Source organism: Delphinus delphis, chromosome 8 (genome assembly GCF_949987515.2).
Source record: "Delphinus delphis chromosome 8, mDelDel1.2, whole genome shotgun sequence".
In the NCBI taxonomy this organism is placed as follows: Eukaryota; Metazoa; Chordata; class Mammalia; order Artiodactyla; family Delphinidae; genus Delphinus; species Delphinus delphis.
In genome coordinates this window covers 40,225,960-40,253,834 of record NC_082690.1, presented here as the reverse complement: position 1 = coordinate 40,253,834, position 27,875 = coordinate 40,225,960, and the positions used below count along the sequence as shown (strand labels likewise).

The 27,875-nt window shown below is 44.4% G+C and overlaps 1 protein-coding gene across 3 annotated transcripts in view; it reads left to right on the top strand.

Moving 5' to 3' along the window:
* Positions 1-27,875, top strand: part of AMOTL1 (angiomotin like 1) — a 173,033-nt gene that overhangs the window by 98,997 nt on the left and 46,161 nt on the right. For all 3 annotated transcript variants that reach the window (XM_060018092.1, XM_060018090.1, XM_060018091.1), the window contains 3 exons: positions 2,311-2,457; positions 6,577-7,507; positions 23,383-23,674. In XM_060018092.1, coding sequence (XP_059874075.1) covers positions 2,311-2,457; positions 6,577-7,507; positions 23,383-23,674 — 1,370 coding nt within the window. The remainder of the gene's footprint in view (positions 1-2,310; positions 2,458-6,576; positions 7,508-23,382; positions 23,675-27,875) is intronic.

Genomic DNA, 27,875 nt, shown 5'->3' with positions numbered 1-27,875 from the left:
AATCCTTTGTCGGTTAATTCATTTGCAAATATTTTCTCCAATTCTGAGGGTTGCTTTTTGTCTTGTTTGTAGTTTCCTTTGCTTTGCAAAAGCTTTGAAGTTTCATTAGGTCCCATTTGTTTATTTGTGTTTTTGTTTCCATTACTCTCGGAGGTGGATCAAAAAAGATTTTGCTGTGATTTACGTCAAAGAGTGTTCTTCCTGTTTTCCTCTAAGAGGTTTATAGTGTCTGGCCTTACATTTAGGTCTCTAATCCATTTTGAGCTTATTTTTGTGTATGGTGTTAAGGAGTGTTCTACTTTCATTCTTTTACATGTAGCTGTCCAGTTTTCCCAGCACCACTTATTGAAGAGACTGTCTTTTCTCCATTGTATATCCTTGCTTCCTCCGTCATAGATTAGTTGACCGTAGGTGCATGGGTTTATCTCTGGGCTTTCTATCTTGTTCCTTTGATCTATATTTCTGTTTTTGTGCCAGTACCATATTGCCTTGATTACTGTAGCTTTGTAGTGTACTCTGAAGTCAGCGAGTCTGATTCCTCCAGCTCCGTTTTCTCCCCTCAAGACTGCTTTAGCTATTCGGGGTCTTTTGTGTCTCCATACAAATTTTAAGATTTTTTGTTCTAGTTCTGTAAAAAATGCCACTGGTAATTTGATAGAGATTGCTTTGAATCTGTAGATTGCTTTGGGTAGTAGAGTCATTTTCACAATATTGATTCTTCCAATCCAAGAACATGATATATCTCTCCATCTGTTTGTGTCATCTTTGATTTCTTTCATCAGTGTCTTACAGTTTTCTGCATACAGGTCTTTTACCTCCTTAGGTAGGTTTATTACTAGGTATTTTATTCTTTTTGTTGCAATGGTGAATGGGATTGTTTCCTTAATTTCTCTTTCTGATCTTTCATTGTTAGTGTATAGGAATGCCAGAGATTTCTGTGCATTAATTTTGTATCCTGCAACTTGACCAAATTCATTGATGAGCTCTAGTAGTTTTCTGGTGACATCTTTAGTATTCTCTCTATATAGTATCATGTCATCTGCAAACAGTGACAGTTTTCCTTCTTCTTTTCCAATTTGTATTCCCTTCATTTCTTTTTCTTCTCTGATTGCCATGGCTAGGACTTCCAAAGCTACGTTGAACAATAGTGGCGAGAGTGGACATCCTTGTCTTATTCCTGATCTTAGAAGAAATGCTTCAGTTTTTCACCATTGAGAGTGATGTTTAATGTGGGTTTGTCGTATATGACCTTTATTATGTTGAGGTAGGTTCCCTCTATGCCCACTTTCTGTAGAGTTTTTATCATAAATGGGTGCTTAATTTTGTCAAAAGCTGTTTCTGCATCTATTCAGATGATCATATGGCTTTTACTCTTCAATTTGTTAATATGGTGTATCTCATTGATTGATTTGCGTATATTAAGGAATCCTTGGGGGCAAGGATTTTAATTTACAAAAAAAATAGCCTGACTCTTTCCCCAGAGTAAACTAAGTTACTTTTGCCAGAAAGAGCCTTCAACTTGGTGCCCATGCAAAGAAACGAGTGCAGAGAGGAAAGACAGCCCAGACCCATCCTGCTGAGTATTCCCATGATGTTGTAGATGCCAGATCAGTGTTGCTGTCGTGGTATCTCATGTTCAGTGACTGTAGAATTGAACACAGTGTCACGTTTAATTGAAACAGGAAGCACACTCCTCTTTGAGTGTGAAGCAGATACAGAGGAGCTGAAAAAGGTCAGTGCCGGGCAGAGGGCCAGAACCCATGACCCGGGCTCACACTGCCACCCGAGGCTCCAGAACCCTCAGAGTGGGGCTGAGCGCTCTGTCCTGGGTTGGGACAGGCCCTTGCTAACACGTGGTCTGGCAAAATGACCACCCCTCTCTGCATCTTTCATACATTCCAAGAGACAGCTGTCCTTCCCCTTTTAGTTTTCCTTTTCTGGCCTCCCTGCCTCCCTCCTTTCTGTCCCCCACCTTGACCTTTCCAAACTTGGTGACTTGTCCAGTTCCTCAGGGGACTTGATTTCTGCCAGTGTTTCTGCTGCTGCCCTTGGAAGTAGGTTGTGAGAAAGGGTCCCTGCCTTCACTCAGCGTGTCTTGAAAATTGTTATTGTGACCTCACGGGTCATTTTGGTGGGTGGCTAGACTTGTGATGATTCTGAATAGTAACTTTGGAATTTTATGAATCGAAAAGACAGAGCTGCCACTGCCAGTGGAAATGTGTGTGGGAGAACAGCTAGTGTGACTCACACGGCGAAGAGGGAGAGGAGGACTTCATTGGCACTAATATGCACTTTGCTTTCTGCCCCCAGGTCCCCCTCCTGCCTGTTACAGCCCCAGTAGTCCCATCCAGATTCTGGAAGACCCCAACTACTTTTTCCCAGACTTTCAGCTCTATTCTGGGAGGCATGAAGCATCTTTGACGGTGGAGGCAAACAGTAGCATCAGGGAAAAAGTTGGTAAGTTCTTTTATTGGCACTTGTGTTGGAAAAGCAGAACAATCTTATGTTTCTCATTTTTCGCTCTTTTGCATAATTTTTTCTCTATCCTTGTTTTAAGTATCAGCATATTGAATTATTGGTTGTCTCTGTATTGGTAGGTGCCTTATTTTTAATGTTTGGTAAACATTAACAAGGTTTTAATAGACTGTTTTACTATAATATGTGACCCTCTCAACAGAGTTCCTAAGTATGTAGGAACTTCAGAATTATACCTCTTATGCCTTCATTTTCTTCTAATTCCTAAATATTCTTTTGTATTCTTTCCCAGAATCTTTCATTCCTTTTTTTCTTCTCTGCTTTCATTTTTACCTCTTTTTGCAAATGATTCAGAAAGTCAGAGAAATTCAAAACTATAGTCGGGAAGGAACTGCTTCCTTGTAAAAACTTTCTGCCTATTTTTGAGGGTTTATGAGATTGGTTAAACCATGAAAAGGAATCTTCAAAACCACTTTAAAGACGATCTCAGGGTTCTTGCCAAATGTGCTTATGAAAAGGAAATTCAGTAGTTTTCATGCTTAATGAGACACCATTCCTTTTATTATTCATCCAAAAAAATCTTTTTCCTTTGGATATATATTTTTATTTGAATTTTTATTCATTTTATTTTAAAATGTTGATTTTTATTTGAATTTGCTCGTTTCATTAAACCCTGAAGGTAAGGACTGTCCACTTCACTCTCCTAACCCCAGCACCTATCAGAATGCCTGACTATAACAGGTTGGCAGTTGGTATTTGTAGAGTGAGTGATGGCTCAATTCAACCCACACTGTTAATCGCTCTCCTAGGGTTGTTCATCACTTATTACAGTTATTTGGCAATTCATCTTGTGTGGACTTTCAATGATCTGTTTTTGTTGTTTAAAAATTTTTGTTGTTGAACTTCTGGTTTAGATCTCAGTTACTGTACACCTTCTCTGAAGGTGAGGAATAAGTTTGAATTTACTCCACATGCCGTCCTGTGAGGCAGGTATGAAGCCTGACCATTATACAGAGCAGAAAGGTTCAGAGAAGCCAAGTAATTTGCCTGAGGTCACAGAGGTGTGATTTTGGGGTTGATCAGAGTTGAGCTTCAGGAACCAGTCTGTACAGTTCTTTACTTGGCAATTATTTTTTTTTTTAACCACTTTTTAAAATTGAAGTATGGTTAGTTTACAATGCTATGTTAGTTTCAGGTGTACAGCAAAGTGATTCAGTTATATGTATATCTATCTATCTGTCTATATATCTATTCTTTTTCAGATTCTTTTTCATAATAGGTTATTACAAGATACTGAATATAGTTCCCTGTGCTATACAGTAGGTCCTTGTTGTTTATCGCTTTCATGTATAGTAGTGTGTATATGTTAATCCCAAACTTCTAATATATCCCTGCCCCCCACAATTCTTTCCTGAATGCCTTCTGTATATTGGGGTAGTATTCTAGGCACTGGGTATACGGCGTGTGAACGTAACAGATAAAACTCTCTGTTCTCTGGTGCTTGAATTCTAGTAGACAAATACAGATAAATACAGTGTTGATCAAAAGGAGAAGAGGCCAGAGGCAAGAGATATTAGGCTGCTCAGGACATTTAGACAACTGGTTAGGGGACTGGAACCCGGGGAGTAGCTGAGGGCATGGAAGCTGGGGCTGCAGTCTTTGCTGTTACAGAGACACTCAAAATGTCATCTACGGTCGCCTTTTCTCATATTTTAATACTGAAAAGTGTAAGAGGGATGTAATCCTTGACAGAATCCCTTGCCCAAAGAAGACAATAAACCCAATGACTTATGTCTAGGTATATACACATGTATATGTGTATTTCTATATCTTATAAGCATATCACACCACCTTCATTTTTTCTCATTTCACTTATCACACCACCTTCATTTTTCCTCATTTCGCTGTGGACTGAAAAGTGCTTGGCACTTGATTAAATGTAGGGAGCAAAGGAGACAAAAGGATCAAAATTGAATCTGAAATTTCTATCTGGTTGTCTCTGATGAGGATGCCATTCATAGAAAAAAAAAAAAAGGCAACCTTGGGGAAGAAAGACGGTTTGGGGGAAAATGATGTGTCCTGTGCATATGTAAAAACAAAGAACCATCACTGCGTAGAATTGTTAAGAGTGAAGGCTGCTGTCTCTAAGGCTGCTTATCTCTAAGGGGCTAGCTCAGCTCCCTCTATTGACAGGGGAGGATGTTGAGCTCTAAGAGAGCAAGTGATTTGCTCAAAGTCTTGCCAGTGCCATCTATTGTGATGATTGCTCTAAGGGAGGTATAATAATGGAGCCCGGACATTGGAGAAGGAGGGCTCAAGCCTGCTGGGCTACAGCAGGAAGGGTTCTACTTAAAAGGTAGCTTTGGAGCCATCACTCAAAGCATGTCTAGGAATTTCCCAAGAAGGGTGTGGTGAGATGCATCTTTCTAGGCAGGGGGATGGATGGGAGCAAAGTCCTGGAGGCCTGAGAGAGCTAGCATGTCTGAGAACTTCTTAGGGTATTGCTGGAACTTGAACTCCAAGGGGTTGCCGGTGAGGAGGCCAGTGATGGCATGAAATGTTGCAGGATGGACAAAGCAATGCCTGCTACACCCTGTGATGGACTGTCAGTTTCATCCTATAATTAATTGGCGAGGAATTTTTTGCAGAGGAGTGATATGATTAAGTTTTCCGGTTTGAACAATCTTAGGGCAGTGGGGAAGATAAGTTGGAGTCTGAGGGGGTGGGTTTGGAAGTGGAAAAGAGCCTAGTGTCAGAGAAATAGATGAGGGGGCTCTAGGAATGGTTTGGGTGTGAGGCTCCACGGGCTTGTCCTGCGGAATGAACACAGATTTCGTCGTGGAATGAGTCGGATCCTGGATCTGTCTCTTCCTACCTCTGTGACCTTGGTGATTTACCTCCTCTAAACCTCTCTCCTTATCTGTAAGATGGGGGAATTAATACCTGCCTCATGCGATTCTATGTGGACTAAACTAAATAAAGGAGGGAATTTAGTACAATACCTGGCACATCATATGCTCCTTAAGAATGTTTTTTGTGGTTGTACTGTGGTTATTGATAATGAACTTGGAGACTGGCAGGGGAATAAAGGGGAGAGTTGGGAGAGATGTTTCATTTCGGAGGCAGAATTGACAGGCAGGCGCTGACCAGATGTTGGGGGTAAGGGAGAGAAAGGAATTTTGGAAAACTCTCAGGTTTCTGGCTTGGCAAAGAGTAGACGAGGCAGGGATCCAGGGGTTGTTTGGATGGGCTGAGGAAGACACGTCGAGTTTGGAGGACCCGTGGGCCATCGGCTGGTGGTTGTAAATGGGTGGGCCGTGGGTCAGTAGGTTCAGACGAGCGGTGGATGAGATGAGAATCTGTCAAAGTGAGGGTGGGTGAGTGCTCAGGGCAGAGCTGTGGGAAAGAATTTAAGGGGCAGGTGGAGAAAAGGGAGCCGGAGATGGAGTGTACGGAGAAACAGCAGGATCCCGAACCATGAGAGGGGGTGGCCTGGATGCTGAGTGAGGAGAGCATTTCAAGAAGTGGATGATCAACATGCTAAATGCTTCAGAAAGGTTAGGCTGGAAAGTTCTCCCTGGGAATGATTACTAATCAGAGCGGTAGGGAGGGCAGTGGACGGCACGTTCGGAAAGTGGAGATGGCAAGTATCGATTGCTTTCTGAGGACGATTAGAAGGGGAGGAGAGCTGCAGGGTGGCACTTAGAGGTTTATGTAGAGCCATGAAAAGATGGTTTCTTTTTGTTTGGTTCTGAGTTTTGCTTGTTTTTTTTTTTTTCTTTTTTTTTTTTTTAAGTTGGGAAAGACTTGACCTGTTTATATGATGAAGAGAAGGGGTCGGTGGAGAGCTTAAAGGAAAGGGAGGGCTTGAAGGCCCGAGCAAGGTCTAGGAGAAAACGGTAGGCAAGGGAAGGGAGAGTAGTAGAGACACTTTGATTTGGAGAGATGCTTCCATGAGAAACTGTAGGGTAAATGGGAGTGACGGTGTACTGGAAATCTTTAAATGCCTCTGTCGTTAGAAAGTTCGTTATTCACCATGTACGTCCAGACCTATATCTGCGTGGAACGGCCTGACATCTTTTTCCCGTGTTTACCTTCTAGTTGAGGATCCTCTTTGTAACTTACACCCGCCGAACTTCCTGAGGATCTCAGAGGTGGAAATGAGAGGTTCCGAGGATGCGGCAGCTGGAACAGTGTTACAGCGGCTGATCCAGGAGCAACTGCGCTATGGTACCCCGACTGAGAACATGAACTTGCTGGCCATTCAGCACCAGGCCACAGGGAGTGCAGGACCAGCCCACCCCACAAACAACTTTTCTTCCACGGAAAACCTCACTCAAGAAGACCCACAAATGGTCTACCAGTCGGCACGCCAGGAACCGCAGGGTCAGGAACACCAGGTGGACAACACGGTGATGGAGAAACAGGTGCGGTCCACGCAGCCTCAGCAGAACAACGAGGAACTGCCCACGTATGAGGAGGCCAAAGCGCAGTCCCAGTTCTTCCGGGGGCAGCAGCCGCCGCCGCCGCAGCAGCAGCAGCAGGGGGCCGTGGGTCACGGCTACTACATGGCCGGGGGCGCCAGTCAGAAGGCGCGGACTGAGGGCAGGCCCACGGTGAACCGCGCCAACAGCGGACAGGCGCACAAGGACGAGGCGCTGAAGGAGCTCAAGCAGGGCCACGTCCGCTCTCTCAGTGAGAGGATCATGCAGCTGTCGTTGGAGAGGAACGGTGCAAAGCAACACCTCCCTGGCCCAGGGACCGGAAAGGGGTTCAAGGCGGGCGGAGGGCCCTCCCCAGCCCAGCCTGCAGCTAAAGTGCTGGACCCCCGAGGTCCTCCACCCGAGTACCCCTTCAAGACCAAGCAAATGATGTCCCCGGTGGGCAAGACCCAGGAGCATGGACTTTTCTACAGTGACCAGCACCCGGGAATGCTCCACGAGATGGTCAAGCCTTACCCTGCTCCCCAGCCTGCGAGGACAGAAGTGGCCGTCCTGAGGTACCAGCCACCCCCAGAGTATGGGGTAACGAGGTGATTATCAAGCCTAGAAGTGTTTTTTTTTTAATTAAAAAAAATTCTTTTTTATTGAAGTATAGTTGATGTATATTATATGTTAGAGGTGTACAGTATAGTGATTCACAGGTTTTAAAGGTTATACTTCATTTATAGTTATTATAAAATATTGGCTGTATTCCCCATGTTGTACAATATATCCTTGAAGCTTATTTTATACCTAATAGTGTGTACCTCTTAATCCCCTGCCCCTACATTGTCCCTCCCCCCTCCCCTCTCCTCACTGGTAACCACTAGTTTGTTCTTTATACCTGTGAGTCTGCTTCCTTTTTGTTGTATTCACCAGTTTGTTGTATTTTTTAGATTCCACATGTAAGTGATAACAGACAGTATTTGTCTTTCTCTGTCTGACTTCACTTATTATGATAATCTCTAGGTCCATCCGTGTTGCTGCAAATGGCATTATTTCATTCTTTTTTTTAAAAAATAAATTTATTTATTTATTTACTTATATTTATTTTTGACTGTATTGGGTCTTCGTTGCTGCACATGGGCTTTCTCTAGTTGCGGCAAGCGGGGGCTACTCTTTGTTGTGGTGCACGGGCTTCTCATTGCGGTGGCTTCTCTCTTGTTGTGGAGCACGGGCTCTAGGTGGGTGGGCTTCAGTAGTTGTGGCACGAGGGCTCAGTAGTTGTGGCTCACGGGCTCTAGAGCACAGGCTCAGTAGTTGTGGCATACGGGCTTAGTTGCTCCGTGGCATGTGGGATCTTCCCGGACCAGGGCTCGAACCCGTGTCCCCTGCAGTGTCAGGTGGATTCCCAACCACTGTGCCACCAGGGCAGCGCCTATTTCATTCTTCTTTTATGGCCGAGTAATATTCCATTGTATATATATGCCACATCTTTATCCATTGATCAGCTGATGGATACTTGTGTTGCTTCCATATCTTGGCAATTGTAAATAATGCTGCTGTGAACATTGGGGTGTGTGTATCTTTTCAAATTAGTGTTTTTGTTTTTTTCGGATACATACCCAGGAGTGGAATTGCTGGTTCATATGGTAGTTCTATTTTTAGTTTTCTGAGAAACCTCCGTACTGTTTTCCATAGTAAGCCTAGTGGTTTAATTCATGTTTTTAGCACTCATTATTTTCAAGGCGTGTTAGCTTTTTGTCGTTGTTTGTTTTCTTGTGCATAATATTTAATAAGCAGCATTTTGCCCAAAATATGCAGAGTGAAACAGAAAAGAGGGCAATTGGGTATTTTCTCCAAATGTGACGGAAGGCAGCGGGGGATTTATGAGTTTAGGGGAGGAGCCTCCATTGCTGGCCATCCTTGGGAGCTCAGCCCAGTGGCCTGGCAGAGCAGCAATTTTCCTGGCTGGCTTTGTGGAGCGTGTCCAGACTCCTGGAACATATTATTACCATGGGGTTTTATAGAGTCTTTCTTCATTGTAGATTTTAAAGGAAAATGTAGTCTGAATTCTAGAACAGAGGAGTTAAAGGGACCATAGAAATCATATAGCCCCACCCCCGTATTCAACAGATGAGAAACTAAATTCCCACGGTACTCGACTCTGAGGCAGCTGGAGCAAGGCTTAAGTATCCTTCCTGACTGTCAAAACCTTATTCCTCCATTGCCTTAATTCCTCCTACATCTGTTGATGGATTCAACAACACTTACCAAGTGTGTATTCTGTGCAACCCTGTACCTGGTCCAGAGATAAAGATATGGTTCCTACCGTCAAGGTCCTTCCAGCATCGTCTTGGGGGAAACCAGCATCTTAACAGATCCTCGTGGTGCAGTGTGCTGTTTTAGGATAGAAATATGCAGAGAGCATTAGGGCACCAGAGAGGGTAGTGTGACTCACAGCTGTAGGGCTTAGGGAGAGCTTCACAGAGGAGGTGACATTTGAGTTGGGTCTTGAAGAATAAATAAGAGCTGTGGGGTAGAGGTGAAGTAGCGGTAGGTACTATGCAGGGGAGATACCGTTTCTTCAGACAAAAAGCTTTGGAGGTTTTGCCGGGCGTGAGCTGCAATAATGCAGAGCACTGGTGGGGTAAGAAGTAGCAGAAGGTGTGTTTGGACAGGGAAGTTGAGACCGGTTGGTGAAGGTCTTTGACTGTCATACTAAAGAGTTCAGAATTTATCCGTAAACAATTAGGAGAACCAGTGTTTTTCAGTAGATACTGTGTTGATGTTTACTAGGCTGACTTCAATGGCAGCGAGGGATGAATTAGAGGAAGGGGATACTGGAGGCCAGGAGGGCCTCAGGGACTGGGTCCATTGTCCAGATAAGACTTGGTGAGGGTGACCTCGGTTTGAGGACATAGGTATAGGGGAGCCTTATATGCTAAGAGAAATAGAATTGATATCATTTAATGATTGATTAGCTGTGGACGTTGAGGAATAATAGGGCAGCTGGAAATAAGGCAATTGGAAAACAAGCTCTCAGGAGAGAAACTGGGTCTGGAGATAGACATTTGGGAATCGCCAGCATTTAGATGTTTCTGAGCTTGCTCTGCTCAGGGAGAGCATGGAGCATGGGAAGAGAAGACAAGTGGCCACTGCCTATCCTGGATATGTCTTCATTCTCACCAAAGGCTTTATTCATCTGTTTCTAAATCAAATGAGCTGAGATTTCCCCGTGCCACCCCCATGGCAGTGTGCAGGGCATACTTTGGCCATACATCTTGCAAAAAGGGAGTGACTGGGCCTTGGCAGAGAGAGAGAGAGCTGGCTGATGGGCCTGCCACTTACTTCCCAGCTGCTGACACATTTCCCTGCCTTCGGTGGGGGATGGCAGCTGGGAAGCACTATACCAACCTTTAGGCCCCCGACAGGCAGCAGAACTCAGTGGGCACAGTCTGACCCCACTGGGGAATCAAGATGGGGCCCGGGAGGGCTCTTATTCTTACCCTTTTATGGTTCCTTAAGCCAGGGAGAAATTTAAACTTAAAAACTATCAGGTTTGAAGAAGAAAAATAAACCTTCAGATCTCTGGTTTTTAGAACATTGATTTGTCAGAGCTAAATAATCCATGATGTTTATCCCAGAATCATATCAGAGTCCGGTTTGTGATAGTTCGCATTTGTTTAAGTCAGCCTCTAGATCCTGATAGAAAGTGAAAATCTCCCCAGACCCAGTCTCCTTCCTTCTGCCCGGCTTTATTCTTTGTTAAATGGCAACGCATAAAGTGGGTCATTTTGCTTTTCGTCATTTGGCAGTAGATGTGCTGTGAGTGGGAGACACAGCAAGGGGAGGAGGGAAGCCCTTCCTGGAGGGCTAGCCGGTTATTGGTGGGCGGTGTCATTTGTCTCAAAGTTATGACATCAAAAAGAAGAAGAAATGTATGAAGGATTTGACCTGATTGCCAGGCTTGACAGCTGGGTCCACATGACACATCAAAATGTCCCAGAAGACGTAACAGACAGGCCATGGAGGCTGGGCCGCAGAGCTACAAGGCGCCTTTGTGAGCCTGGCCATGCCTAGCCAGCATGACTCCAGCAGTGCAACCTTTGGCCGACAGGGTAAACAAAGTTGCGTCCACACCAGCCCTGCTTCAGACACCTTCAGTGTGGCCTGAGCTCCAAGGGTTGGATCTGAAGTGCAGCAGTGTGTGATGTTCAAGTTATCTTTGACCCACGAGAAGAGCAGGGCTCCTTTTAATTTCACTGACACATTCCCTTGTGCTTAATGGGTTATCAGTTTGTCATTAATAGTGATGGTTTGGGAAGCTGCAGGCTGTTGGGTCAATACATCACAGACTCTTCTGAGTCAGAGAGACTCAGTAATCTCAGACTCTTCTGAGTCTGACTGAGATTACTGGGTCCACGTCCGGGCCGCGTGCTGCAAAAACGGCCTCAGTATGTTGTGAATGTTCAGTGTTCTGATCCAACCCATCAGCCTGTCGAGACTTCAGTTCGTTTTGCCTAGAGGTGGAAAGGTCCAAAGAGCATAGAGCTTAAGATAAGATGAGGAAGAACTTGGAGTTCTTTTGCCTTCATTACTGAGTCACCATAGCTTACAAATTCTCTCACCTGCTCTGATCTGTGAATGATGGGAGATGTGGTGGCTTATGGACTCCTTTTGTGGGAAACCCCATGGAGAGACCACCAGTCAAGGTGTACTTGACTTGCACACCTTGGCCTTTTTCATGAGCGTGCTAGTGAGGCTGGGGAGATGGAGGGACTAGGGCGACCTGGCCCCACTGAGGTGGCTGGTGGGGACCTCCAGGGACCATGAGTGGCCATGGATGGAGACTCTGGTTTTGTTTCTGCCCTTTCTTCCGTTTCCTTCAGCCTGAAAGTGGAAATGGATATAAATAAGGGCAAGGTGAGAATTGGGCAGGTTGTTCTCTGGAGAATTAGGCTTTAAAAAAAATGAAGAAAAGGAAGAATTTTGATATTAACTCTGACACATTTTGTGGAACCAGAGCACTTCTAAGAGTTGTGACTTGGCTTACGCAGTCTGTACCGTTAATGGAAGTGAATGCACGAATGAATACCAGTGGATGATCTGACTTTCATCAAAGCAGTTTGGAGCACAGTTGTCAAATGTATGTTTGTTTTCCAAAGAAATCTGTCCATATTTCTGAAAGTGGAAACTAAAGATGCTAAAAGATTATTTAAAGTATCCTACTTTCTTAATACAACCACTGTTAACATTTTTCCTGTACAAATTAATTTTTTCACATGTTGTAATCATAGATTATATTCCGTTTAGTATCTTAGCTCTTTTTAGATAGTATTGTATTACAAGTTTTTTTCTACAATGTTTGTTTTCATAACCATCCTTTCTGTTGCTGCATAATATTTCATAAATTATATCATTTACATCTTTTTCTCTATAAATAGTATAGAGACCATCATCCTGCACATCGAATTTTCCATATTTTGGTTTACTTCTTTAGGCATCATTATTTAGAAAGGAAATTATTGGGTAAATTTTAGTTAAATATTTAATGACTTCTGATACCATATAACTTTATGAAAATATAATAGTGCCTGCTTCACTGCCCTATGACCAACACTAGTCATTATAATTACAAAGCCTTTGCTAATGTAATAGGCAAATTGTGTTAATTTTTAATTTTCATTTGCAATTATTAGCTTGGTTAATTTGGCGGGGGCCGTGTATTTGACTAGTTAGATTGATTTGATTTTGAAAATTGACCCTTGGTATTTTTGTGTTCATATGATCTGTATATTTTCATGGCTTCAGAATAAACTAAAACCTGTTTTCTCTAATACTTGCTCTGATTTTCCAGTTTCTGGAACTCCATCTCCACGCTTCTCAGGTAACAATGGAACAGAGGCAGTGGTAGCATAGGCCTCAGGCGCTGTGTGGGTCCTCCTCCTACATCTTCAAAACAGTTCTCAGGGATGGATACTGTGAATATCCCCATTTTATGATATGGGGATTTATGATATGATAAAAACTTAGGCTGAGAGAGAGAGGTTAAAGTAGCTTAGTCACAGGCACCAGATTGAAAGTGCGGGAGCCGGGGTGCAGCCCTGGACCTCTCTGCCACACAGTGCCTCTCCCATGAGTGTAAACACTCGACCACGGCCAAGGATTTCCGGTTTTATTTGGTGTCACTTAGCCGGTGAATTTCTGATCAGATTTATATGTCACACCTGATGTCCAGCCTGTGTTCCGCCCCCCTGGGACCAGGATCCCCTTTCTCCCCAGATACCTCGGAAGACTTAGGAGCACACTGAACCTTGCTGACAGCTGTAGGTTGTGAGCTTCGGCTGTCTTTGGTTTGCTTTCATTTGGAGGTCGGGGACTGTGAAGCAGTATACCAGCAGTATATGGAGTTATTTGCTTTAGCCTGTGTTTAGCAGAAGGTTTCAGTTATGGAAGATGCTACGTACTCTTATAGTGATTTTTAATGTTTCAGGCAGTATGAGAAAAAGACTAAAAATGACTTCTGTCAATGAAAGGCACTCTCTTTCTGCCTGTCCATTACCTTTTCTGCCCTTTATCTTAGCTGAGTCTTGCCTTTCAGCATACGGGGTTTGATTTACTAGCTTCCCAGAGGCAGAGGGAAGAGTGGTAACTGTTTATTGATAGTTTATTCATCTATGAATGTATTCATTTTATTCTTGGTGTGTAGATAGATACTATAAAAGCAAGGAGTGGTGGTGTTTGACCCAGCCCTTCTGTCCTGGGCTGATACAAGCATCTTCTTACAAGATGATGTCAGAGCCAGCGGTGCCGTGGATCCCCTTCCACAGAGCACATTTGCTCCTTCTCTTTGCAAGCCGGCATCACCACCACCATCCTTCCCATCAGTGCAAGGGGCTCGCGGTTTCCTGCACTAATGGAGGGACCCTATAGTGTGACTGGTCTCCCAAATCGCTCATGTTTTCCTTTAACAAATGCCCTGTACATTTTCCCCCAGATAAACCTCCTGATGTGGTTTTATTTAGCATAGAGTCAAAGTTCCTGATGCTCTCTGGGAACATGTCAAAAGACAGTGCAGGGAGGAGGGAGGGAGCAGAGAGGACACAGCCCTGGGGCACATGTGGCGAATTAGAGAGAGAGAAAGCCTCTCCCCAAGAACACACATCGATCCAACAGTGCAGCCAGAATGCAGTGTACAACGTGAACAAGCATAAAGATACAGGCTAAAGAGCAGGTCTTACCTCTGGGTGGGCGTGAGGTCTGGAATGTGCTGTAGTACAGGAAAGAGTGTTTGATGGTCCGGTCTTACTCTGAGTTGGAAACGGCTGGAGGAGGAAGGAGGATTTTTGGAGTAAGTGTGTTTGCAAAGTGCTGATTTGCAGTTTAGACACCTATGAAAATGAATTGCTATGTGGCATCAAAATGTGAGCTAGACCCAAGGCTATTGGATTAACAACTATGCGTTGCTCTTAACGAAAGTGAGACCAGGGAGTGTTATTTAAATTCCACCAGCTAGGGCTTCCCTGGTGGCGCAGTGGTTGAGAGTCCGCCTGCCGATGCAGGGGACGCGGGTTCGTGCCCTGGTCCGGGAAGATCCCACATGCCGCGGAGCGGCTGGGCCCGTGAGCCATGGCCGCTGAGCCTGCGCGTCCGGAGCCTGTGCTCCGCAACGGGAGAGGCCACAACGGTGAGAGGCCCGCGTATCGCAAAAAATAATAGTAATAATAATAAATTAAAGAAAATAAATTCCACCAGCTAAACATGTGTTTTGAATACCAGCATTAAAACTCAGGAGTTTGTACAATTTTTAAGCTGAATTATGGCTGGATGAGCCAAATAAAATGCCCTGTTTATTGTGAGAAGCAACTCTGCAGTGTGGGAATTTCAAAAGGCTAGGGTCAAGTTCAGGTTACTTTCTCAGGAAATCTAACACAATTCCCGCAGCAATGCATTAAATGAGTGGCTTCTCCAAACAAGGGGATTATCCATATGCATCCTGCATAGCAATCATTTTGATATTAGTTCACCCAAGACACCAGTCTCAATTTGAACATTTATGAGTCTCGTGTCTGCACCGCCAAAGGGATCCAGGTGGGAAGGCTGTGGGTTTGGGAAAAGAAGATTTGAGAGGTTTTGAGTCCTGGCTCTCCCACTTTGTAGCAAATTGAATAAGTTCTCAGAGACTCAGTTGCCTTATGTGCAACTTGTTACAGCTGATTTTTCCTAAAACTAACTGATTTTCTTCCTTACATAAATGAAACGTGTTCATTGTAGAAAATCTAGAAATATAGATAACTCCCACTTCCTCCACTCCCTAAAAAAAAAGGAAGGAAAATAGAAATTACCTGCAGTCCCATTATCCAGCTGTAACCATTGTTAAGTACTCCATTCACTGTTGCTTTGAGGGTTAGAAAATTATAAGAAAATACTCTAAGTTGGAAATCTCTAGGTAAATAAGAGGTATTTTTATTGAGTGAGAAGTCTTAAAATTTGAACCTCTTCACAGCCAAGAAGCCCTTTGTTATTTTCATCTCATTTTAAAATTATTTTATTTTATTTTGTTTACTTTCTCTGATTATTAGAATAACTGCTGATTTTTTGACTTATCTTTATTTTCTAATTTTTCTCATTTTTGGCTTATCTTTATTTTCTAATTTTTCTCTATTTTCTAATTTTTCTATAACATATATTACTTAGTGAAAGTTTTTTGAATAGCCATCCGTGTTCATTGTAGAAATTATATAAAGAACAGAAAAATATGAAGAGTGAAAAAACATCCCTAATTTCATCACCTAGAGATAGTCATTCTGACCTTTTGTCATAGTTCCTTCTAGTCATTTTTCTGTATATTATTTTTTACTCAGGTGAAATGCTAATATGTATCATATCTTGAGAATTTTAAAGAATCTTTGCTTAGAGGCTCAGTAAACATTCACTGAACTGAATTGTTAATGTTGATAAATGGAAAACAGTTGTTTTGATTTTACTTCTCTACTAATAAGTTTGCTTTAGGAAATGTATTTAGCTGTTTGCATTTTCTCTTCTGAATTACTTGATCATATCCTTCATCTGTTTATCCATTGATGTTTCTTTTCCTGTTGTGTTTTGGACAATTTTTGTCAGTCACACAAGCCATATTTATTAAATGTTAGCATGATGGCCTAACTGTAGATAAATATATAGTTTAATACATTGAATATAGCCTGCTGATCACCGTTGATGCTTGGGGATCTGGGGACAGTAGAGTGGGGACTGCTAGTCTGTTTGCATGAATTGTTTTGTTGCTTACTGATTTCTGGAATTATCTCCAAAATGAGGCCTTTTGGTGTTCATGCAATGTGGACTAGAGCAGTGCTCAACAATAGAAATATAATGTGAGGAGGGAAAGAAGGGGTGGGATAAATTGGGAGATTGGGATTGACACATACACACTACTATATATAAGATAGATAACCAATAAGGACCTACTGTGTAGCACAGGGAACTCTTCTCAATACTCTGTAATGACCTATATGGGAAAAGAATCTAAAAGAATCAGTGTATAACTGATTCACTTTGCTGTACAGCAGAAACAAACACAACACTGTAAATCAAGTACACACCAATAAAAATTTAAAAAAATAAAATGGCTAAATTAAAAAAAATAAAGACATTGACATCCTTAAAAGAAAAGAAGTGTAATCTGGGTCACATATCTAATTAAAATTTTTCCTGCAGCCACATTTTTAAAAAGTTAAAAGAAACAGGTGAAATTAATTAAAAAACATGTTTTAGTTAACCCATTTTTAAAAATTGAAGTATAGTTGATTTACAATGTTGTGTTAGTTTCTGCTGTACAGCAAAGTGATTCAGTTATACATACATATATACATTCTTTAAAAATATTTTTTTCTATTATGGTTTATCACAGGATATTGAATATAGTTCCCTGTGCTATACAGTAGGACCTTGTTGTTTACCTATTTTATATATAGTAGTTTGTATCTGCTAATTCCAAATTCCTAATTTATCCCTCCCTGCCTTCCCCTTTGGTAACCGTAAGTTTGTTTTCTATGTCTGTGAGTCTGTTTCTGTTTTTTGTCAATAAGTTCATTTGTATCATTTTTTAAGATTCCAGATATAAGTGATGTCATATGATATTTGTCTTTGTCTGACTTACTTCACTTAGTATGATAATCTCTAGGTCCATCCATATTGCTGCAAATGGCATTATTTCTTTCTTTTTTATAGCTGAGTAATATTCCATTGTGCTTATATACCACATCTTCTTTATCCATTCATCTGTCAACGGACACTTAGGTTGCTTCCATATTTTGGCTATTGTAAATAGTGCTGCTATGAACATTGGGGTGCATGTGTCTTTTCCAAATATATGCCCAGGAGTAGAATTGCTGGATCATATGGTAACTCTAGTTGTAGTTTTTTAAGGAACCTCCATACAGTTAGTTAATCCATTTAAAAACATATTTTTAGATACATGTTTTAGTTAACCCATTATATGCAAAATATTATGATTTCAACAGGTAATCAACATAAAAATCTATTAATGAGATGTTTTACATTTTTTGTACTGTCGTCAAACTTTGATGTGCCTTTTACACTTCCTGCACATCTCAGTTCAGATGAGTCACGTTTCAGGTGTTCAGTAAACACGTGTGCTTTGTGGCTACTATTTTGGACAGCACAGGTCTAGAAGAAAGTGAGAATCTGTGTTCAAGAGAGAGTATCCCGACGTGTACAGGCATCACCTTTATACTCTTGTTGTGCATTGCACTGCAAGCAAATAGTTCAGAAATGGAAGATTCTATGGTGCTAGCATTTGCTTTTATTCCTTGTTGAAGCTTTAGTGTTAGGGACTGGGATTCTCAACACATAGTGTTTGAAGAGGAAGCGACACCCAAGGGTGCATTTGTCCCTTGCCTTTCTCCTAACACCCGTTAGCAGTGTGTGATAATAGCAGAGGCTAGCAGTTATTAAGTATCAATAGTTTCCTAATGATAGACACTATGTGCAGTGCTTTACATGCGTTATCTCATTTAATTCTCACAACAACTCTTGAGGTAGATACTGTTATCATCACCATTTAAAGGTGACGAAGAAGTTAAAAACTTGCCCATGGTTACTTGGCTAGAAGGAAGCAGAAGCAGGGAAAAGAGACCCCATATTAAGGAACAGTGCTCTCCTGTACCAACATGGGGCAAAAGCCCTGGTGTGGTGGGAGTATGCGGGTTCCAACCCCCAGTTCATAGCCCATTGTTTTGCTTTATAAAGACTGAGATCTCTGGTTTGTGATCCTCTGAGCCTTAGTTTGCATACTTTAAAAACAGAATAATAATATATGGTGTGAGAGCAGGGAATGCCCAAGCTTGTGAGAATGAAATGACAGTGGATGTAAAGTGCTATTCATGGCACATTTCGTACAGGTATAATGTAAACACATACATTTAAACAAGCTTGTTTATGAAGCCTTACTGTATGCAGAGAGAAGCAAATGGATGCTGATTAGCTGTCTCCAATGACCTCGTTTCCCCAGTCCAAATAACATTGTCACTCCAGTTTTGAGCTGCATTTTGTGACCACTCAATACATGAGAACGGCAGTGACTTGGAGCTATGTTATTATATTGGCAATGTCATGATTGGAGATTCTACCTATGTGATCCAGAACAAATCTAAATACCAGAGGTCTCTTCCTTAATAAAACAATGTTGAAGGTTGAGTCAGTCTTTGAAAGTGCATCGAGCGTATATGGTCTCCTAACTTGCTCTTGGGTTCAGGGGCCAAATCAATTGACAAAAATGTACTGGGTACCGACTTAATATAAGTCATGCTTTTCTACCCTCAAAAAAACATGCATGCTAATAATTAGGGAGAATAATACACACATGCATAAAAAATTAAATAATATTGTATTTAAAAATTCAAGAGAAGGTAGGTTGTCAGGTGTGTGATTCAGGCAAGGTTGTAAGTTTGGAAGTAAGAAGCGGGTGCAGATTCTGGGGTCAGGCTATGCCTGGTGTGGTCCAAGTCACTGACGATGGAAGACCAGCCTGCACGACTTCCAGTATGACCCCCTATTTTGTCTCTTAGATGTGGCTCTTTAAATGCTCCTTGATTCTTGTTTCTAATACATCACTGTGGGCTTGGGGCAAAGAGGCTTTTTCAGCCCTGCTCAGACGTATTTAAATAACTGGTCAGTCCAGTGGCATGTGGGAAGAGGTCACTTTCTGTGGTGTCCCAAGGCTCATTTGGTTCCTTGAGAAAGGAGCAGGACCTGTTGGTGGTCCTGCCTTGGTTTGTGTGAGGATTAAGCAAGGTGATGAAATGTGCTAACTGGCAGATGGCATAGACCCTCAATAAATGTGAGTTGAATGCTCTCTGTAGAAGGGACATTAACCTATGAAACATAATAATGCTGAAGGTAAGTAACAGTCCAAGAGGACAACTCAGGGGCAGGTTTCTAGCCTTCATGCTTCTCCCGAGGTGGCTCAAGCCTACAAAAAGCTGTGATGCTGTTGTTAGGATATGAGTCATGGATGTGGTGGTGGCTCAGACTGAGCCACAGGACCGCGGGAGCAGAGGCCAAGGGGTGGCTGCCTTCCCTCCCTGCTTTCACATGGTCTGTTCAGGGAAAGAGTGAACTACAAGGACTCAGAAACTGAAAAGCCTGGGCTTTGATCTCCTTTATGTTTCTATTATCTCTGTTCCATTTTGCAGGTTACTTACCATCCTGTGCCTTTTGTTCTCATCTAAATACAGAGACTTGACAATGATGCCTGTTTTATAAGGCAATCGTAAAGGTCAAAATGAGATGACGCATGTAGTGGTGCGTACCACAGTGACTGGTACGTAAAAAGTGCCCAGTAAATGTCAGCCATAACAGAAAAAGATGATCGGACTGCTCATGAAAGCCACACTCAGGGCTAGGCTCTGGGATATAGATGATGATAATTACAATAATGGTGATAATAGCTAACATTCGTCCACTGCTTAATTTGTGCCTGGCTTTATACATATTAACTCCGTAAGTCCTTTAACAATAAGCCAGGTGGTGGATGGTTCCGGGAGACACGTGATGTCAAGTAACCTAGCTCTCTGCCTTCACTTTCTAACAGGAGGAACAGGCTCACAAATTGAAGATTGTGGCATAGAATTCTAGTCACAAGTAGTTTCTCAGTAAATGTTGGTTCCCTTCTCCTCTTTTTCCCTTTTCTTTGTGTCCCTTACGAGGAAGGGTTTATCCTGCTGGAGGCTGATCCTGCTGGTGGCGTTATCTTTGGAAGCTGGGGGTAGCTTGTTTCATAGCACTGGTATGATCGTGACATTTTCCGGCCCTCCCCCACCATTCTTTCCTCTTCATTACCCTCAGCCAGATTTGCCTTGTACAGACCTTTGAGCCTACCAGCCCCAGCTGGCTGAGTAGCGAAGCCACGGAACAGAGGTTTGCTCTCCTGGCTGCACGTCGTCCATTGTAATACGGTGCTTCTTGAATGTGTCACCGAGTTATTTTGTGAGGCCGGTGTTCTCTATTTAATAGAAGACTTCCCATTTTGAAAAACCCATTCTTTCTGTCTCCAAGCTTGGCAGACACCCTTTTCCTGCATTGCCACTCAGGTAACTCGTCACTGTCGCGGATGGCTTAGGCTGGCATTATGAAAAACCTCCCTTTTTGTTATATAAAGGAAAAGGATGACCGAGAAGATAAGCCCATCACTGACTGTGAGTTCCAAATCCCAGAGCCCAATAAATGTTAAAAGGTAGAAGCCCCACCTGAAGCTGCCTGGGTCAAAGGCAAGCCCAGATGCCTCGCCTGTGCCCACTTCAGCTCCAAGGAGACGCGCCATGCTTGTCATTCGCGTTGGATGAAGTGAGAAGGGAGAACCGAGGAGGTAGGGATGGGTGTCTGCCTTTGAATTGAGGCAGTGTAATTCGTGGCATTTTGTCTCTTGCCAAGGTAACCTCTGTCCATGAAAATTGCACCGTAGTATTTAGCCAGCCTGTGGTAATGCATGTACTCACTAAGGATCTATGGTTTTCTGGGTCTACGACTGATAGGAGGTCCTGTGATCTGGGGTGAAAGTTGGGCGTTGTGAAGAGCAACCAGGGGCATCTCACTCTCGCTGTGGAGTTGGACTTTGTACACACAGACCTCCTCATACACACAGGGCGACACATATTCACATACACTTCAGTGTGGAAGGGGCACAAATTCATCAGAATGCAGAACTGTTTTATTTCATAACGGCCAGATAGTTAAGTATTCAATGATAGGTGTGGAGAGGGAGGGAGGAGGGAGGGTTTGCACTTCCCCATCGACAGCACTCCTTTCTGAAATCTGAGACACTTAAGGAAGAAAGAACCACATTGAGCTCCACGGTTCTCTACCTTGACTTGGGGAACTTAGTTCCCAGCTATTTTAACATGGAATGGATGGGGCGCCTAGATCGAAGGCATAAGGAAATCTAGTTGGGAACTATCTCCTAAGCCCCGGTGGAGCGCTCTGACATTGGTTACCAGAGCAGAGCTTGTGGTTAGTCACTCTGGTGGGATCTGCTGGGTTCCTTTTGAGCTCGTCTTTAGGAGTAACTGCGTCTCCATGTAGGGAGGGCTAAGGTGACCGTTGTCAACTGTTCTGCTAGAGTTTGACATTTAGCTGCCAGGAGTCAGCATTCAGAGGATGCTTAAAATGCCCTAAGAGATACTTACAAAATGAGAGCTATGGAGGCTGACAGGGTCCAAAAACATTCCAGCAAATATACTCAAAAGGAAATATAAGGCCAGATGAGCTCCCGAGAAAAAGCGTAGTAGCTCTGAGAGTGTTGGCCACGGATGGCCACAAGTAATGGGAAGTGGCACAGGAAACTGTTATGGAGTAGAAGGATCTCAACCCCTTGATATAGAAAGTTGATGATTTGGGGCTTGCTGATAATTCTTAGCACCCCAGTTCCCAGACTGAGACCTAAAGGTTGAAGGGGACAGCAAAAAAAGCATTTTTCCCAAGTCTGCAGAAGAGCGACAGCCGTGGTTGGAAAACTAGAGGCCAAGACTGTCTTTGCTGTTTATACCTATAGAAGTTGTTGTTGGCTGAAAGAAAATACAATGATTCTTATGAAACAGGTTAACAGAATCGTGAGGAGGGGCTCGGTAGGGAGGGGCAACAGAAGGTGGAAATTCTAGTAAAGGAGCTAGTACCCAGAATTTGAACCATCAAGGGACACCTCTGTGTGTTCTTTTTTTTTTTTTTTTTTGGCGGTACGCGGGCCTCTCCCTGCCGTGGCCTCTCCCGTTGCGGAGCACAGGCTCCGGACGCGCAGGCTCAGTGGCCATGGCTCACGGGTTCAGCCGCTCCGCGGCGCGTGGGATCTTCCCGGACCGGGGTACGAACCCGTGTCCCCTGCATCGGCAGGCGGACTCCCAACCACTGTGCCACCAGGGAAGCCCTGTGTGTTCTTTTTAACCTGGTTAAAATCAGACTTTTGATCCTCAGACCTCCTTATCTCAGCAAATCAGAACACACAAAGTTTGTTCCTTCCCTAAGACTTCCCCATTTCATTAAATGGTACCCCTGTCCATTTGTGTGGACCCCAGAATCTAGGAGTAATTTAAAATTTTTTCTCACTTTCCCTCTCCCCATACGTAATATAAATAAAACATACCCCAGATCCATGTACTATTTCTTTTCTGCTGCTACCCTCTGAGGCTTCGTTAGGTCTCACCTTGACCACACCCAGGCCTCCTCACTGGGCACCTTTGGTCCATCCTTGCCAACGTACATCCCATCTACATGCCACTCAGAGTGGAAGCAGCTCCCCCACCAGCCCCCCTTCGCACTCTAAGGGAAGGGCTGGCCTTGGCTCACAAGGACCCTCGCCCATCCCGCTGGCCTTAGCCTGTGCTGCTTTTGCTGGCTGTGCTCTGTATCGACTTGCTTTCTTCCAGCTGATCTTCTCCTCTAAGTCCTGCCTTAAGCCCCACTCGCAGGCGATTCCTCTACCTGGAACACTTTTCCCACTTCTCTACCCCCTGCCCCCAACCACTCTTTCCTCCTGTCTGTCAACAGACTTCGACTCAAGCATCCACCGCTGACCTTTCGGTATGACCTAGCCACTCAGTCATTCCCTGTCCCTGTCCCCCTGATTCTTTGGAGAGGGCTCATTACTTTTCAGTACCTGGCTTTGTGTGTTTATCATGTGATGGTGTGCCGGTCTCTCTCCCCGAGAACGTAAGCTTCATGAGAACAGGGACCTTGTCTGTCTGTTCCACTCTTTCCTCAGTGACCAGAGCAGTGCTGATTCCGATGGGGAGAGCACATTAAATATCTGTGGGATGGAGGGTTGAAGCTGCTTCAGTCAACCTAGCTTGGACCGTGCGTCAGTGATGACCCCTGGCAGTAGAAACCAGCCATAGTGCCCGTGTGGTTGGGCTTCCCTCCTCTCCCCACCACGGCCCTGGGGTCTGACTGCTGGTCTTCTGTTCCCTTGCAGCCGCCCCTGCCAGCTTCCTTTCCCGTCAACGGTGCAGCAGCACAGCCCGATGTCCTCCCAGAACTCCTCCGTCAGCGGGCCGTTGCACTCGGTGTCCCTGCCACCTCCACCTCCGATGACCCTGGCAGCCTCGCAGCCCACGCCAGCCGCCTCCCCCAGCCAGCAGCTTGGTCCGGATGCATTTGCGATCGTGGAGCGAGCCCAGCAGATGGTGGAGATCCTAACGGAGGAGAACCGGGTGCTGCACCAGGAACTTCAGGGTTACTACGACAACACCGACAAGCTCCACAAGGTACCGGACTTCCCTAGGGGAGGGGAGGGAGAAAGTTCTCTGGAAGGGGAACACAATTCCTTACCTGCCCATGGGGGGTTGACTCCCTGACTCACTGGCCAAAGTTTAACTAGACCCCTTTTTATGCCAGGCACCGAGCAAGGCTTTAGGGAGACAAAAATAAATATGCCACAGTGCCTGCCTTGGAGGAGCTTATAGTCCAAAAGGGGTAGAGTTGCCTAAGTTAAACCTGCAGTAGGATGTCAAGAGGCTGCAGGAGGAGCAGCAGAGGTGCCCCTGGACCTGAGACTCAGAGGCTGAGTAGCATTTCCCCAGATGGACAGTGTGGAAAAGGGGACACCGAGAGTAACACAAAGTAGTGAGTTGAGAGAGACAGGTTTTTCCTTTCAATCTGGGATCTCAGACAGGAACCTTGTGATTGCCATGTTGGTTTCATTAGCTGGTTTCTGCAAAAAGCAGCGATGTCTCAGCGCTGAGGGCAGAGTACAGGTTACTGCGTGCTCTCCTTATGCTATGACTTAACAGGTGGGGAGATGCTGCGTAATTCCAACCTGTGTCATTGTCATGGGAATATTAGGATGTACAGCAGCCTTCATTCTTAGGGCTTTACACTGAAAGCCAAAGTCAGCAGGAAGACATCCAGCGAGAGTGGAATCACAGGCAGTGATTTCATGATGACCCACATGCCAGCACCTGAAATGCTGCAGGTAGAAAGGAAGAGGTGAGGGGCAAAAGTCATAGGATCTTTTTTTTTTTTAAGCAATTTTTTTTGTTTTTTGTTTTTTTTAAATTTTATTTATTATTTATTTTTAACATCTTCATTGGGGTATAATTGCTTTACAATGTTGTGTTAGTTTCTGCTATATAACAAAGTGAATCAGCTATACGTATACATATATCCCCTCCCTCTTGCGTTTCCCTCCCACCCTCCCTATCCCACCCAGTCATAGGATCTTTTCGGGCAGCAGAACCCCAGGGCACTCGAGTTTCCTTTCTGGAAGCAAGGAGGCATGTGTGGTAGAAGGCTTCTCATAAGTCTGGGTGCGTGCTCTGTCCTGGGCAGTCGCTTTTGTAAAGAGAAAGAGTGAGAATGTAAACTCACCTGGCTACAGAAGCATTGCCACTTGGTTCTGTGTAACAGGACGTGCTCCTGGCTGGCCCATGGTGTTCACTGTGCAGTGTTGATCTCTCAGTTAAGCCTGGCCTTTCTGCTGGTCCGGGAGTCAGAACAGTCAGCGCCTGTGATTCCCTGAGGGCTGGCAGCAGTCGGCTGGGAGCAGTGGGTGGAATGATGCAAACATTCACAGACAGGACCTGCCCCAGCTCATTTGTGCAGAGCTTCCACCGAGAGGGTCTGGAACTCCCTGGAGTCAAGACCAGGCTTGGCCCGGAGAACTCTGGCTGCCTTTATTGGAGGGGAACAAATGAGAGCCGGGAACCAGCGGGCTGCCTAAGAATGGCGGCCTCACTCCCAGCCTCGGTCATACCCTTAGAAGTTGGGAAACACGTGCTGCCTCCTGGCCTTGGCTGGAAGTCACTGCTTAGGCCCAGGCTTGCCTCTGATGCTTCCTGGGGCAGCTTCTTTCCTGGTACAGTCTGAAAATTGGGAAGGGCCAACTCAGCATTTTCTGGGAAATCAGTAATGTTTTTCTTCTCCCTGATGAAGCCCTATGGCAGACGCTTTCAGGAGCCGAGCAGACTCACCTGAGGGCAGAGTGTGGTTCTCTGTCTTTTCCATGGACAGTTTTGAACAGTTGCAGGGAGGATGCATAAATTGTGAGGTCTTGTTATTCTTTGTTGACTTTTTATTAAGATACACTTTTTTATTGGCCTGTAACATACATCTTTTTTTTTTTTTGGCCGCGCGTCATGTGGGATCTTATTTCCCCGACCAGGGTTCGAACCTGCGCCCCCAGCATTGGATGCATGGCATCTTAACCGCTGGACCGCCACGGAAGTCCCCTATACATCTATTTCCTGATGTTGATGCCCATTTCTATTTTGAATACCAAAATCAGCCTCCCAGTGATTCATTTTCCCTGCACAGGGGATGACTCTTAAACTTTGTGACCAAAAGCATTTTGATAACTTAAGGAGAAAAATCAAAAGCTGTGTCCCTTCTGGATTCCCAGACTCCTTCAGTCCCTTGAATGTTATGAATGGTTCTATAAATATTATATTTCATTAACCTGTCATATGTCGAACTGGAATTGCCAATTTGAAATCTCAGGTTTTGATGGCTACTTGCCATCTTTATCACTAAGTTCCGCAGCTCTTCTCAGCAGCTAGGGCCAAGAGAAAGAGCGCTGCATGAAATCGTGACTCGACAGTTGAAGGCTTGTGTTCCCGAGGTCATCCTAGCCACCCCAGCTTGAGTGGAACCACAGTGCTGCACCGTAGGATGTGGCTGCCCTGTGCTGGCAGGAACGTCCAACCTAGAGTCCTTCCTCACAGCTTCATGAGCACTCGCAGAGATGCATCATCAGGGCAGAACCAAAAATAGATGAATTTTTAATTGCGGTGCTTAGCCTGTGTGCACTGAGCCAGGAGCACAACGGGAAACGACGACTAAACTCAGAGGCTGCCAGAGTACCGCCTGGAAATGAAGACCCGTTTCCAGAGAGGCACAAGGCGGTGATTATCCCTGTTAGTGTTGGAATGGTGGCTGGGGACCCCCAGAAATAGCAGTGGTTTTTCATTATTTCCTTTTGGGCACTCATTTTGCTTCTTTTTCCTCCCAGTTTCCCTGAAACATAGTTCATGGATGGAATTTCCAGCTGGACCAGACTATGAGCTGGTTGGCCTCAGAAGCCATCAGGGTGGAGATGGACGTTTGAAGGGACAAGGCGCCATGTTTACCGTTCCCCCAGGCTTGCTTTAGCAAAGACCCTCTTCTTTTGTCAGCGAAACAGAGGTGGCTGTGATTGGGCAGTCTGAGGCTTGGATGGCAGGCCTGTCTTCGATTCTGTAGGTCCCTGAGCTGTGCCTGCGAAGGTATCAGGGAACAAGCCAGTTTCTAGAGCTGGGAAGGGCTGAGATTTTCTCTGGACACTTTTCTGTGCGTTTGCTTCGTGGCAGCAATGCCGGTGAAAGCTGTGTGAGGCTTTCCCCTCTGCTCGTAGTTCTGTTTCTGGGCCAGGGAGTGCTTCTCCATGTGATTTCGGGGGATCTTGCAAGCCTGGCCTAAGAGCTTCCTGATGTCTAGGCTGGAAGGGAGGCTGGGAGCTGTGGAGGCAAACCCAGTATCCTCTTCACACGGTCATCCTCAGACTCTGAACTGGCCCAGATGTCTGTATATCAAAGGCAGCCTTTCCACCTCCCTTCACCTCTAACACACATCAAGGGGAACTTAAGATGTTGTGGAGCTGCCGATGTGAAGAAGAGGGTGTGGTTCTCCTTCTGAAGGAGAGTGCAGTCAGAAACTGTAGAGCTTTAGACTAAAAATTATTAAAATGATTCTAGTCCAGTTTCCCACCCCTTAGAAACCCTTGCTTCATGTCTCGGAAAAGAAGTTGTTCATTTTTTACTTGAATGTTGCTAGAAAAGAGAAGCTCACTACTGGGTAGACTTTTGGGAAAGGTAGTTAGGAAATTCTTCCGTATGTTGAATCATTAAGTTGCCGCGTTTAGTCGTAGTTCTGTCCTCTCTGGTCACACTGAAGGAGACTCATCTGTCTCCACCACGACAGGTATCGCTTCTTACAGGAAATACGTTGTCCAGAAGTATGACCCTTGCCCTTTCTCTCTTGGTAGCTACAAGCACATAACCCTATCCCAGTTCCCGTCTGCCTGAGTAGCTGAGACGGTAAACTATGCTGTCTTGGGGACGCTGCAGTTTCCCTTTATAGCGTGCGGACGGAAGTTCTTTTCATGAAAGGAAAGAATCCGCAGCCAGGTGTAGTTTGATCAATGTCCAAGTCTGTCTTTAGGAGTTATAAATATAAAGATTGAGTAAACAGTCAGTACTTTTGTCATAAGAAGGCACAGGTCTGGGGCTGTAGGGACTGTTTCTGCCCTCAAGTAACTGACAGTCAAATGAGAGACACAAAATGCATGAGAATTCCAGTCAGGTGAATACAACAGATGAAAGTACGTGAAATCAGATGGAGGGAAGTTCCTATGGGGGGCCTAGTTGCGGAAGGCATCCTAGTTGCCCTGGGCTTGCAGCACGAGCACTCTCTCAGGATCGACACCTCAGGGTT